The sequence below is a fragment of the Serinus canaria genome, chromosome 1 (genome assembly GCF_022539315.1).
Source record: "Serinus canaria isolate serCan28SL12 chromosome 1, serCan2020, whole genome shotgun sequence".
NCBI lineage: Eukaryota > Metazoa > Chordata > Aves > Passeriformes > Fringillidae > Serinus > Serinus canaria.
In genome coordinates, this window is record NC_066313.1 from 75568156 (window position 1) to 75582146 (window position 13991).

Genomic DNA, 13991 nt, shown 5'->3' on the forward strand with positions numbered 1-13991 from the left:
GAAGAAATTAAATAAAAGATGTTGGGAGAACCAAGGCAATTAGTGGAAATGCTTGAAGCATTTACAAAAATAGTTTTTCGTGAGAGGGTGTTGTTTGGAGTTTCTGAAGCTGCACAAACTGAAATGGATGGAATGCTTTAGGAAGTAGGGAAAGGTAAAATGATAATCTGAGCAATGTCCTCTCCTACATTATCAAAACAGTGTTGTTATGTCTACCCCTCTTATAGGGTGGGGGTTTTTTGGTAGGGATTTTTTTCAGTAGATTTTTACCAGTGCTATGTGACAGACGTGGAGAGAATGAGGACAGAGATTGTTCTGAAGGCTCAGCTGCAATGGACAGCCACCACAGCCAACATCTGTCTGTCTGCCTGCCTGGCTCCTCCCCAGCTCCACTCAGCCAGCAGTGTGTCTCACCCCAAGAATTCGGTTTGAAAACTGTGAAGAGTTGTCCTCCCATGAGAATCAAAAAACCCAAACCCCATGAGAAATAAAAAGACCAAAACCAGACGGGAATGTTGTTCACTCTGGGTCTGGTATGGGCAGTGTCGTGCCATGGTCACAAGACACCTGAGTCTGGAGGCCATCCTGCCTCCTTAGCCATTCAGCCTTCAGGGGTGATTGCTTCCTGCTAGCTGTATCAGTCATTAATTCCCCACAAGAGCTCATGGGAGGAGAAGTGAGGATTAAAGACTGGATTTTCTATTTTAAAGAGATTATATTTTGCATAAAATTTTTAATGTTTTGTTTTTAAAAAGCCTCACCCCCCCCCTCCTTCCCAATAACAACCATATTCTGCTGCATCTAGAAGAAGCTCCTGTTTTGTTTCAGTGCTTTGAAATTAACTTTATATTCTAATAACCCCTTCCTCACTTAAGAACTCTTGAACTGAAAATGATTGGGAATTCAAGGGTGCTGGTAAGGGGGGCTGGGCATGGCAGTTCCCTCTTCCCAGTGAAACCCTTGAGAATTAAGAAAAAACACACACACACACAAACCCCCACCCCCCCCAAAAAAAAACCCAACAAAAAACCAAAAAACCAAAAAAAAAAATACAGACAATTTTTTTTAAATGTATAATTTATGTTTTAAAAGACAAAATGTATTTTTTTAAAAGCAAGGACTGCAGGACAGGCATGAAGGCAGTGCAGCCTGACCGGGATCAGTGGACCCAGGCTTTGCTGGGATTGACTGTCCAGGTGTGGGGGTCCCAAATGGCAGCTGAGCACCATTCCTGTCTATCACCTGTGAACATTTACAGAATCACTGAATGGGACAGGTTGGAAGGGACCACAGTCGGACAATCTGGTCCAACCTCCCTGTTCAGGCAGGGTCATCCCAGAGCACACAGCACAGGATTGTGTCCAGGCAGTTCTCCAGTGAGAGACTATCTCCAGTGAGGGAGACTCCGCAGCCTCTCTGGAGAGTCTGTTCCAGTGCTCAGTCACTCGCACAGTACAGAAGTTCATCCTCACTTTCAGTGAGGATGCACTTTCAGAAATTTCCAGTGCATCGGTCTCTGCCCGATTCCTCTCGTCCTGTTGCTCGGCACCACAGAGCAGAGCCTGGCTCCTTCCTTTGGCACCCTGCCCTCGACACTGATAAACATTGATGAGGTCCCGTCTCAGCCGTCTCTTCCCGGGGCTCAGCAAGCCCAGCTCTCTTAGCCTGTCCTGGTAAGAGAGATGTTCCAGCTCCTGGATCACCTTTGTCTCACCCCGCGCTGGACCCACTCCGGGAGGTCCCATCTCTCTCGTACGGAGAAGCCCAGACCTGGACACAGCACCCGAGCTGAAGAGAAGGGCAGGCTCACCGCCCCGGGCCCGCTAGCCGGGCCCCGCTCACGCATTCCCGCCCGGCCGCCGCCGAGGCCCTCGGGGCGGGGCGGGGCCGCGCTGCCGTGGCAACGAGGGCGCGAGACACCCCGGAAGCAAACGCGCGCGCCGGCCCCGCCCCCCCCCCCTCGGCCCTCGGTCTGGCAGCCCCGCGCGCGGCGGGTGACGACGTGTCGCGCGCGCGAGGGGGGAGCCGGAAGCGGCGCGGCCGCGTCAGGGCGGGCGCGGGGGGCGAGAGACGGAGCCGCGACCCCGCTGCCGCCCAGCGACCCCCGGCCCCTGCCCCTTCGTCCCCCGGCCGGACATGGCTCTGCGGCGGCTTCTCCTCATCGCTGCCGCGCTGGCGGCGGCCACCGCGCCCGCCGCCGCCTTCTACCTGCCGGGCCTGGCGCCCGTCAACTTCTGCGAGGCCGGCAAGGAGAAGCCGGAGTGCAAGGTGAGCCCGGGGGGCGCTGAGGAGAGGCCCCCGAGGCCGTCCGGGTGCGGCGCGGCCTTGGGTGTTGTCCCCCTGCTGCGGGGGCTGCGTCGTGGAGTTTGTCCGGAGGGTTTGGAGCCGCCTCGCCGTGCCGTACCGGGGCTGTCCGGCGGCGCGGGGGCTGTGGCTGCGGGGACTCCGAGCGTGGTTCGGTTCCCGCTGTGCTCAAGTTGCTCACAGAATTGTTAGGGTTAGAGGGGACCTCTGGAGATACCTGGTCCAAGCCCCCTGCCAAGGCAGGGTCGGCGGGAGTAGGTGACACAGGAACGCGTATGAATGTCTCCAGAGGGGGAGACTCCGTGGGTCTCTGGGCAGCCTGTTCCAGCGCTCTGTCACCCTCCGCTTAACGAAGTTCCTCCTCGTGTTGAGGTGAAACTTCTTGTGATTTAGTTTACGGCCATTGCTCCTTGAAAAGGAAATTGAGGAGACAGATGGGAATGGCAGAGGTGCTTGCTTGGCTCAGCTCCGGCCTGGCTGGGAAGTGACCACGATCCCTCCGAGGGAAGGAGAGAGCTGTCGGCTCATCCTGTGAGTTACGGCCACGTCAGGGAAGTAGGAAGCTCCGGCCGGTTATCTCTTGGGTCCTTTCAGATCATTGCAGGAAAGCTGCAGAAGCAAGGATGGCAGTGACAGGTCATGCCGAGGGGTGTGTGTGTGATTCCTGGCAGGAGTGAGCAGGTGGTGGCTGGAGCAGATATCAAGGTAAACATCCTGTAACACTCTCTGTGCTGTGTCTTCCTGGCTGCAGGAACCTGAAGTGTAGGGGCTTCTAGGGCCCGGGATGTCAAGTGAAGCTTAAACTTACTTTCATGTCTGTAGAAGGGACAAGCCAAGTTTGCATAACCAAATAACTCATTTGTAAGGTGTCGCGATATGGCACGAAATGATGACACAGACACTGCTGTTCTCGAGGGGAACAAAAAAGAGCTCTTTATTTTCTGACTCTAACATTTATAGTTTTCCAAAAGTGACAGTGGATTGGAGGGTGACAGTGCCACCTCTCCAATGCCACTGGACAGACCAAGGGTCCATCAATTCTCTCCACTTCTATGAAAGAATGCAAAACATAGGTTATTTACAGAATTGTGTGTGAGAAAGTTTGTTGAGAAAATATAAACATCAGAAGGCTTACAAAGTTTTACAAAATCAGGGCGACAGTAAGGATATTGGTGGGGAGCATTAATGTAAATCTCCTCTGATGAAAAATCATCTTTGCTCCTTTGGGGCACCTTTTGAAGTTGTTTCCTGCTGCTGTGATGGAAATTACAGCAGACTAGACTTTTAATACTTGAATGAGAAAGTTCAAGACTAATCAGGTTTATGATCCATGGTCTTACTACTGTAGAAAGCAGCTGTCTTGCACTTTCTGAGCTCTCAGCTTCTGCGTTGCCTGAAACACTGGTTCATAATTCTTCAGAGTAAGAGCCTGCTTTAAACTATATGCTTTTGGTAAATACCATGTGCTGACTTTATCCTTCTGCTGTCCTGAATCAGCAGAGCTGGGAATAAGCCAAGCACACAATGAAGGCGGTTCAGTTGTAGTAGTTAAACATCCTGCGGACATTATTTTATAGGACCACAGAAATGGTGTTTGGAAGTGACCTCAACAGGTCATTGCAGCCTCATGAGTATGGAGCATGAGAGGACAAAAAGCACCCCTGTTGTCAACACTAGATCAACTCAGCTCTACCTTTGTTTAAGCAAGCTTTGGGAACATCCAAGCACAAAGTAGCCATCTCCTCCCTGGGTGACCTGTTCTAGTGCTGCACCACCCTCTTAAGGAATGGCTTTTTTACAAATACAGGCTAAAGCTTTCAAGCTGCAGTTTGTGTTTTTTCACAACATCCCTGAAAAACATTGCCGTGTTTGAATTGTTTCTGTTTTAAACTTGTGGAAGAAAGATTTATTTTTTTTAAGTTAGGTGGACCTCATAGCCTACTATCTTTTGTAACCAATCTGAGACACTTATGGGGTGATCTTTCTCAGATGTCTCTGCATTTCTATTCCCCATTAAAACATGTAAAATATTTGTCTTCTCCTCAGATTTTATTATTTAATAAATGTGCCATGAGGTACTTGGGTAATTTAAATGTACCACCAGCAGGCAGCTGAACACCTCAACAGCTGTCGTAGTGCAAAAATTCTTTCTGCAATTAGCCACCTCTTAGCTATTTCCATATTAGACATAGGCATATGGAGAAATCTAAAGCACTTTTCACATCTAATTCTCTCCATGTAGTCTGCAGCTGAGTGTACTCTGGTTCCTGGTAAACAATATATGATTGGATTATTGCTGTATCATATTTATGTAAGTGGATAAAATCAAGCATCCTTGGACAGGCTTCATTTCTCACAGGTTTCTTACAGTTATCACTGTTAATTGCAATGTCAGTAATAGTACATTTTCCTCTGCCTGAGGATTTCAATCCACAGGCCAGATCTCAATACCTTCTATTTGTCTGTTATGATCCCTGTGACCTCCTGTCCTGTGTTGGTGAGGTGGGATGAAATGCTGTTAACAGGGCATGTAGCTAAGAGCAGTGAGACCTGTGGCTTTCCCCCTTTCTCCAAGTTTCCTGCTAATCTGCTTGGGCAAACTCAGTTTAGTTGCTTCTTCTGGTTTTGGTTAGAATATCATCAGAAATTGAATGGGATCTATGCAGACTTAAATATTAATTCTTGCCTAAAGATTAAGAATCCTTACTCAGTTTGTAAAAATCCTGATTGCTCAAAAAATGGTTTGGTGTTGTATGGGAAATGGTTTATCAAATATGCTGATCTGCAGTAATGCATATAATTCCTAGGAAAAATTGCAGCATTCATGTAAATCTCCTCAGATGAAAGTAGCTTATTTAAGGCCATGGTTCTGTGGCCAGCTGAGGTAGTCTAATTCCCTGCTGCTGAGAGATTTCATTGCTGTCTTCCCCTGGGCAATGTGTTCCTGTCCTCTGTATTGCCTCAGCTGTTACTTGTTGTGTTTTTGAGCTTAACATGGTAGGAAACTATCCAACTTTTTGCCAGTCTAGTTTCCTGCTGTGTTAGGGAGTTGGAAGTGACTTACAGCATTACGGCAAGCATAGACTACCTGGAGGTGATCAGCAGGTCTGCATGGCTCAGGGCAGGGGAAAGATGAGCTTGAAAGTGTGTCTTCTCTTAGTGGGTCATAATTACAGCTCACAGAACTTCCTATGTCTCATAGGACTGCATCCTGACTTGCACATGGACAGCTAAGTTATATCAGTAAAACACAGTACCCAGCTGAAGTATCTGAGTTTCAGATACGTGAACATTTCCAGCTTTTCTTTTCCTGCAGAATTTCTTGGTTTGGCTAAACTAGAGTGAATTTTCATAGGGATGAAATGCTCTTCTGTTGGTAAGAATATAGATGACTTGCTGTTGAAAGGGAGAGGGGTTTGTTGTTGAGGGCATTCACCTTTGTGTTGCTCTTCAGCTCTTGTCTGATTACATAGTAAGGCAGCTCAGTTTGTGTTGTGGTTTAACCCTAGCTGGCAACTAAGAACCACTCAGCTGTTTGTTCCCTGCTGACCCCAGTGAGATAGTGAGGAAAAATGGGGGGAAAAGTAACTTGTGGGTTGAAATAAGAATAGTTCAATTGAAAAAAAAAGTAAAAATACTCAAACTACTAATTTAAGTATCAATAATAATAATTTTAATGAAGGGGGGAGCGCAGGGCATGACACCCAGGCAAAACAAGTTGCACAATACAAGTGGTCACCACCCACTGATGGATACCCAGCCCATCTCAGGACAGTGATCATCCCCTTCCAGCTAGTTTATATACTGAGTGTGGCATTCTGTGGTATGGAGTGGCCCTTTGGCCAGTTCAGGTCAGCTTCTCCTGGCCATGTTCCCTTCCAACTTCTTTTGCACCTCCATGCTGGGCAGAGCATGGGAAACTGAGAAGTCCTTGACTCAGTAAGCACTGCCTAGCCACAACTAAAACTTCGGTGTGTTATCACATAATTCACTCATTGAATACAAAACACAGCAATGTACCAGCTACTAAGAAGAAAATTCTATCCCAGCCAAAGTGGGGACAGCCTGCTGTGATATTAAGAACTGCTCTTCATAATTCTTTTGTATAAGACTTTTGCTGTTCAGGCCCATTGGATTGGTTTACTGTGCAAGCAGATAACTGCCAAAAGCAGTGTAAGGCAAACACTTGAAATTTATTGAAACTGCAAGACTAGAATAAGGGAAGGGATTTTGAGACTAAGAGGGAAGAGTGAGAGCCCTCTCCCTTTCCATAGATGCGGAGTAGCCCATCTGTAATTAATGTATATAGATTAAACTAGTCTCAAACCACAGCAGACTGAATTTCAGGTTCTTATTCAAGAGTTGATAGTAAGTGAAAAACTTCTATAGGAAGGTAAATGTGGGTATCCTTGCCTTCTCTTTGGAAAGAGATTCTGTTTAAACTTAAAATGTATCAGTCTGAATGCATTGTTGAAATTATCAAACTTCAGTTTATAGTTACTACACATATAAAATTGTGGAGCATCCTTAATTACAGGGAGAAGTACTGGTCTCATCTGCTCTTTCCTTCATGTTCTTTTAAGACTTATTACACAAAAGTTGTGGTGATGACTAATATGACTCTAACTTGGTACATTAAACTCAAACACTGGCAGCTGTGCTAAGGATATTATTTTTGTGCATGATTTCCTGCTGTCTTGTAGTTGGAATGGTTGTGTTAGCCTTCAAGTGTTTTTGTCATGTGGTCACTGCTTTTGTGATGGTTAGATAGGGCTTTACTTATGCTCCCAGTAGATAGAGTTCATTACACATCAAGATGTATGATTACACAAATCTTACATTTTCAGCTTTCCTTAACCCTATTCAAACAAATCTCTTTTTATATATCCAGGGGAAAGGAAGGAATGCTTTAAATATAACTGCTGATTTTCTCTGCTCTTTCAGTCTGGAATCGAGCTGTTTGTGAACAGGCTTGACTCAGTAGAGTCTGTCCTCCCCTACGAATACACTGCGTAAGTATATTATACCATTTGTGCCATTTTAATTGTCAGTTTTTCCTAAAAGATTGATTTAATTTGCCTAAAGTATTATCTGCATCTTGTTGTAGCAGTGTGCCACTGAGGTCATGGCTATTTATTTTGCTAACATAAGTTTACACAGACAGAATTTTCATTGAGCAGATGGATCCCTACATTGCTTCCTTTGTCTCAGTTTTCATTGTATGGATTTATAGGCCCTCATGCAGGTTGAATCGCTGTTGTACTGTAACTTAAGGTTAAAATATGTGTGTGTAAATATATGATACTTGACTGCATCAGTTGTCACTGTAGATCAAAGTATTACCTCTGTCTTTAGTAGCCAATGCCAGATGAGTTGAAGTGGTAATGAGGTGCGAACATCCCATCAATTATCTTAATGAGGTGTTAAATATTTTCTTTGTACACATGATAGGAGTGCACAAAATGTATCAGTGCCTGGTACAACTATGTAAAGTTTTTGCTATAAAGAATATTTTGACTGTTAATATTGAAGAGCTTAAGTACCAGTTATGTCTGCACTTTAAAGAACACAAATGTGCTATTTTCCAGTCTATTTTAAAAATAGACTGGAAAAACGTGGAGGATGTGCTATTAAATGTATTGGTGAATAAAACTGTAATAACCTGTTTAATAATGCTACTTGTAAGGGAGCAGTCTCTGTCTTTTTTATTTTTATTTTCCCTCAAATTCTTGAATCTGGCCTTCATGCTTTTTTCTGAGGGTCATTATTAAACTCTAGATGAAGAATTAATTCTTGTCTAAAATCCCTGTTCAAATAGGAAACTTCTAATTACTCAAAGAAACTTATGCTACAATGTTCTGAAATAGCTGATGAAAGGATTTGAATGTTGGTTCTGTTTTGTCTGGTTTATTTTCAAATCAGAATAATTATTTTGACTTCACAGGTTAAATGAAGAAACTGTTGTCTGAAGGGAAAGCCATACAGTTCCTTCACTTGTGATGAACATGTTGATTTGAGAACATTATTTGCAGCTGAGAATATTTTATTCATTTTTGTATCTTTTCTCTAATTCAGGTTTGATTTTTGTCAAGCAGAAGGAAAGAAGCGTCCATCTGAAAACCTTGGCCAAGTCTTGTTTGGAGAGAGAATAGAACCGTCTCCTTACAGGGTTGGTTCTCTGATAGTAATGTGTGCATTCAAATGTAACCAAAGGAGATCAGAATCTTGAAGATGATTTTCTCGAGGGCTTTATCTGAGAAAGCTTCAGCATCTGAAATTCCACTCGATAAAAATCTGTCAATTCAACCTAATTGTAACTGTGTACTTTGCATTGTGGGGCTGTACCCTGAAATGCTGTGCAGGTTATCTTCTCTCTTTGGGATCTGACAAAACCTGATTATTGCTGCTCAGCACTGTTAGTTTCTTAGAACCCAATCTGAAAATATTGCAGCCATAAAACCAAAGAATTATAAATGGTGTTAGCTTGCTGGTCTTTCCTGCTGACTGAAGCTCTCACATTCTCTTCTACAGAGGTAGTAGGAGAGAAAGTTACCAACTGAAGCTGCCTGTGACAGCATGGCTGCTGTCAAATGACTTATCTGGTAAATCATGGCAGAAAATGTGTGCTAGTCAGGAACAAGGAGTTAGTCAGTAACTGTAGGGCTCCTACAGTGAGCACAGGAGGGGTTTATAGCACACACCAGTATAAAAACCTCTTCTGGAGGGTTGATGTACCTAGTCTCAGTAATTAGTTAGGTATTTCATTATAATAGTATAGGCAATGAAGTGTATAGGATAAATTGTTATGTAATGAAATAAGACAGTTTGTTACAACATTTTTGCTCATGAGTCTTTACTTTTTCTTAGTTCACATTCAACAAGAAGGAGACCTGTAAATCTGTTTGTACAAAAACATATGATACCACAAAGCCAGAAGACAAACAGAAATTAGACTTTTTGAAAAAAAGTATGCTACTGAATTATCAACATCACTGGTAAGTTGGTAAGTCTAAAATTCATGGTTAGTGTAGTATGTTGGTGATAATTTAGTTTATATATTCTAAATATATAAACTAAATTATCACCAACATACTACACTATATAAACTAATATATAATATTCTTTTATATTTGCAAGTTAATAGATGGAACAATAAATATGTGCACTTAATTTCTTCCCCTGTTTTTGCATAAAATGTTATATTGTTTGTTGTCTTCACAAAAAAAAATCCTTCACTTGAAGGATAAGCATTAGGAGCAAGGGAAATGAATCTGTTTCTAAATACAAAGCTTTGTGCTTACTGTAAAATACTGCTGCTTTTTTTTTACCTGTAAATGTAGAAGTTAGTCCTACCTTAGCTTGAGAAAAGTCTTACAGGACCTTTATTCTGTTGCTATGTTGTCTTTGTTTTCCTTGACAACCCTTGCACTCACCTTCAAATGCTGTGTCCAGGAGACAGGATCAGCAGTTCTGAAAGACTTTTATGCAATGTTTGTTTCTCTTCTATGGATGTGGAAGGGAAAGGTGGCCAGTGAAAACTAATTAATTAAGTAATTTTGGCGAATGCATAAAGGCTTGGTACTTTCCTATTCTCTGGGCCTCTCTGTAACCATCTAATTGACCTTGGAGCATGCTGGAGCTGTCTTTGAGCTCAGACATTGAATCCTTGACAGATGGGCATTAAGGGTGGGGCAAGACTGAATGTATATGCTGAATCTCAGGGAGATAGTCAGTTTCCCAACACTGCACCCACATCCAAGAGCTGTGAAATGTTTATCAGCAGGCTCAGTCTTGACACTGGAAATGTCCCAGCCATGTTATCAGTGTTTATTTAGTGCTTGACGTGTTGGCATGCTCTGCCAACAGCAGCTTTCAGGTGCAAGAATAGAAGGAACAACTTGAACATGAGTTCCTGAGGCCCAAGTCTTTGCAAGGAATACATGAGCATCATTAACTGATGTCACTCACAGGTATGCCCTAATTCCAAATATGGGCCTCCTGCTTTATGGGAACGAATATGATGGTCTTCATCTAATTTGATTTAAACTTTTTGGGTATTTTAGTTAAAATGCAGGTTGAATGTTGCCACTGTCATTACCTGTTTTTCTGTAATGTCACATTTCATTCCTTCAATTTTGAAACAGCTGGAAAGGCAGCAAGTGCATTTTCTATTGCTCTCAAGAACTGATACTGGATATCCCTTTGTGGGGATAAACTGGGGCTCACTGACGTAAATTTTCTGGGAACCTCTTGAAAATGAGTATAGTAGGAATTTGATAGGTTATGTCAGAAGGGCTCACAGGAAATAGTCATATGTACAGGTAGGTGAACAAGAAAGCCATAAAGAAATGTACAGCTACTTTTGCAGGGATTTGAAGTGCGTATGCCTAATGCTATAACAAGTGGAGCTTCAAACATGCTGAACTTGATTATATTCCTCTTAAATACTGCATATGTTTGTGATATTTGCACCACTTTGAATTTTAGTAATGCATGTGAATCTGGCATAAAAGACTCGGCTATAAAAGGTTGTGTATATTTTGGTGTGTAGCCTAAAAATAGCTTCCTAAGACTATAAATCTTGAAAGAAGTTTTGGTTTTTTTTTTTAGGAAAGCCCATAACTTAATCAGATAGAAGCTGAAACCAAACTGTGTAAAATTAATCATACAAAAAAGTACTTCACATTGGTTTGGGTTTTTTTCCCTGTAGATTAAATTGTTTAAAATATATATTTAGTGTATTCAAGTAGACTTTTATTTTTAACCAATGTAGCTAGCTTGATAGATAGGACTGTTGAGGTTTAAGTAAGATATAATTCTGTTTTTCAGTATGAAAACTTCCCTTGAAGTGTAGGTTATTTCTTAATTCTTTTAATGGCTTTTTCTTTCTTTTTTTTTTTCCTTTTTTTTTTCTTTTTTTTTTCCTCTGCCCACTGCCCTAAAACATCCCTGTCTGTTAGTTCTCCTTAGCCACAGCTTCACAAAGTGGCTGTGGCTGGATTTTGTGATTTATAATGCATGATCCAGGAGTATGGTACAGAGGTATGTTGTACAGGGATGAACAAAGTAGTGTAAGTGAGGATTCAGTAGAGGGTTATTATCCAGCTTCAATTTATCTTGAAATTCCTGGGGAACACAGATGGTGCAAAATACTTCTAAGGTTTCAAAAGCCACTTAATAAGATTAAGAATTGACATACTGAATTGGATTCAACAGCTATACTGATATCTTGGCCGACAATGTTCATCACCAGATGTTCTTGAGAGACATATAAGAACACTGTTGAATAGCATATTTGCTCCACATGTATAATCTCTTCAAGTCATTTTAAATTTGAAGATTAGCTGTGAAAAATGGTTTGCTACTTAAACTACCGATTTGTTCTGGCATTGCTGCTGCTGCTTGAAGGCAGCTCAGTATGTCTTTGCTGCATAGATGCAAAGGAAAGCTTTTATCTAAACCAAACTTACTTGCAATATGTTAATGTTGCCTTGTTTTGATTAGGAGATGAAAACACTAATGAAAGCAAGCAATCTCTCTAGTGTACGTTATGGAGATAAAATTTCAAATACACAAGCACAGAATTGTTTGCATTGGAAAAGACCTCTAAGATCATTGAGTCCAGCTGTGTGGTGGGTTGATCCTGGCTGGACACCAGGTGCCCACCAAAGCTGCTTTGTCACTCCCCTCCTCAAGTGGACAGGGGAGGGAAAATGTAGCAAACGGGTCAAGATAAAGGTAGGGAGAGATCACTCATCACCTACTGTAATGGGCAGAACTGAATCATATTGGGGAGTTCAGTTTAATTTATTACCAGTCAAATCAGAGAAGGGTAATGGGAAATAAACCCAAATCTTAAAACTCCTTCTCCCCACCACTCCCTTCTTCCCAGGCTCAACTTCTCTTCCAGTTTTCAACACCTCCTTCATACAGGAGCGCAGGGAATGGGTATTTTTGGTCACTTCATCACACATTGTTTCTGCCACTCCTTCCTCCTCAGAGTCAGGACTCTCCACACCTTGCCCTTGCTCCGGTGTGGGGGTTGCTCCCATGGTAGAGTTTTTAATAAACTTCCCCAGTGCAAGTCCTTTCCATGGGCTGCAGCTCTTCAGGAACTGCTCCAGTGTGGGTCCCTTCCATGGGGTGCAGTCCTTTAAGAAGAGGCTGCTCTAGGTGTGGGTCTCCCATGGATTCAGAGGTCCTGGCAAAGCTGCTGCAGAGTGGGTTCATCTTTCCATGGGGCCAAAGGTCCTGCCAGGAGCCTGTTCCAGTGTGGGTTTCCTATGGGATCACAGCTTTCTTCAGGGTGCATCCACCTGCTCTGATGTGGGGTCCTCCATGGGCTGCAAGCAGATACCTGTTGCCCTGTGGTCTTCCATGGGCTGCAGGGGGACAGCCTGACTCGCCATGGGCTGCACCACAGTCTGCTGGGGAATCTCTGCTCCTGGTCCTGGAGCATTTCTTCTTCGTCCTTCTCCACTGACCTTGGTGTCTGCAGTGTTGTACATATTCCCACTCCTCTTCTGGCTGCAAATGCTGTTTTGAAGGGTTTTTTCTCCCTTTTCTAAATCTGTTTCCCAGAGGTGCTGCCTCTGGTCACTTACGGGCTTGGCCTTGGCCGGATAAAAACCTCTAGCAGTTCTTACACAAACTTCTATGCCCCCCTGCCAATCAAAACCTTGCCACACAAACCAATACAAACGTTAACCTGACACTGCCAATTCCGCCACTAAACCATGTCCCTAAGTACCATATCTAGGCCATTAAATGCTTTCAAGATTGATGACTTTATCGCTTCCCTGGACAGCCTGTTCCCATGCCTGACCACCCTTTCAGTGAAGAAATTTTTTCTAGTATCCAACTTGAATCTGCCCTGGCACAACTTGGGGCCATTTCCTGTCTTCCTATCGCTAGTTTTCTGGGTAAAGTGGCTGACCTTCACCTTGAACATCTGTCGTGCATTTCATGACAGCAATAAAGTCTCTCTTGAGCCTCCTTTTCTCCAAACTAAACAACCCAAACCCCCTCAGCCACTCATCATAAGACCCTTCCCTAGTTCTGTTGCCCTTCTCTGGACATGTTCCAGCACCTCAGTGTCTTTCTAGTTGTGAGTGTCCCAGACCTGGACACCAGATTTGAGGTGCAGCCTCTCCAATGCTGAGTACAGGGGGACGATCACTGTCCTGGTCCTGCTGGCCACACTATTGCTGATACAGGCCAGGATGCCATTGGCTTTCTTGGCCACCTAGGCTCACTGCTGGTTCATGTGCAACAGCTCTGGACCAGCACCCCTGGTGCTTTTCTGCTGTGCAGTTTTGCAGCCACTCTTACCCAAGCCTGTAGTGCTACTTGGGGCTGTTGTGAGCCATGTGCAGAACCCAGCACTTGGCCTTGTTGAACCTCATGCCATTGTCCTCATATAATATGGTCAAAGTATAATGAATCTAAATCTGGAATAGCTCCTAATTTGGAATATCATTGTACCCTGTAGTAGCATGATGAAGTGAGTAGGAATTAGTTGGTGCTATTGCTGCTTGCCACTGTGATAGTCTTTGGAATCTCCTGAAAACTTGGCAATTATGTTTTTGTAGGACCTGTCTTCACCTTTTCTGTTGTGTCAATATAAACCAAGAATACTGCAGTTTATTTCTGCTGGGTAACTACTGGTAGGGATTATGCAGCTCTCT

General features: G+C 43.4%; 1 protein-coding gene across 2 annotated transcripts in view; it reads left to right on the forward strand.

Moving 5' to 3' along the window:
- Window positions 1-1984: 1984 nt before the first annotated feature.
- TM9SF2 (transmembrane 9 superfamily member 2) overlaps window positions 1985-13991 on the forward strand; it is a 30120-nt gene continuing 18113 nt past the window's right edge. The window contains exons 1-4 of one of the 2 annotated variants that reach the window (XM_050974293.1): window positions 1985-2268; window positions 7249-7316; window positions 8380-8473; window positions 9172-9299. In XM_050974293.1, coding sequence (XP_050830250.1) covers window positions 2137-2268; window positions 7249-7316; window positions 8380-8473; window positions 9172-9299 — 422 coding nt within the window. In that variant the 5' untranslated portion in view covers window positions 1985-2136. Of the gene's footprint in view, window positions 2269-2928; window positions 3010-7248; window positions 7317-8379; window positions 8474-9171; window positions 9300-13991 lie in introns of those variants that run through there. The other variant, XM_018908794.3, reaches the window with a different exon arrangement.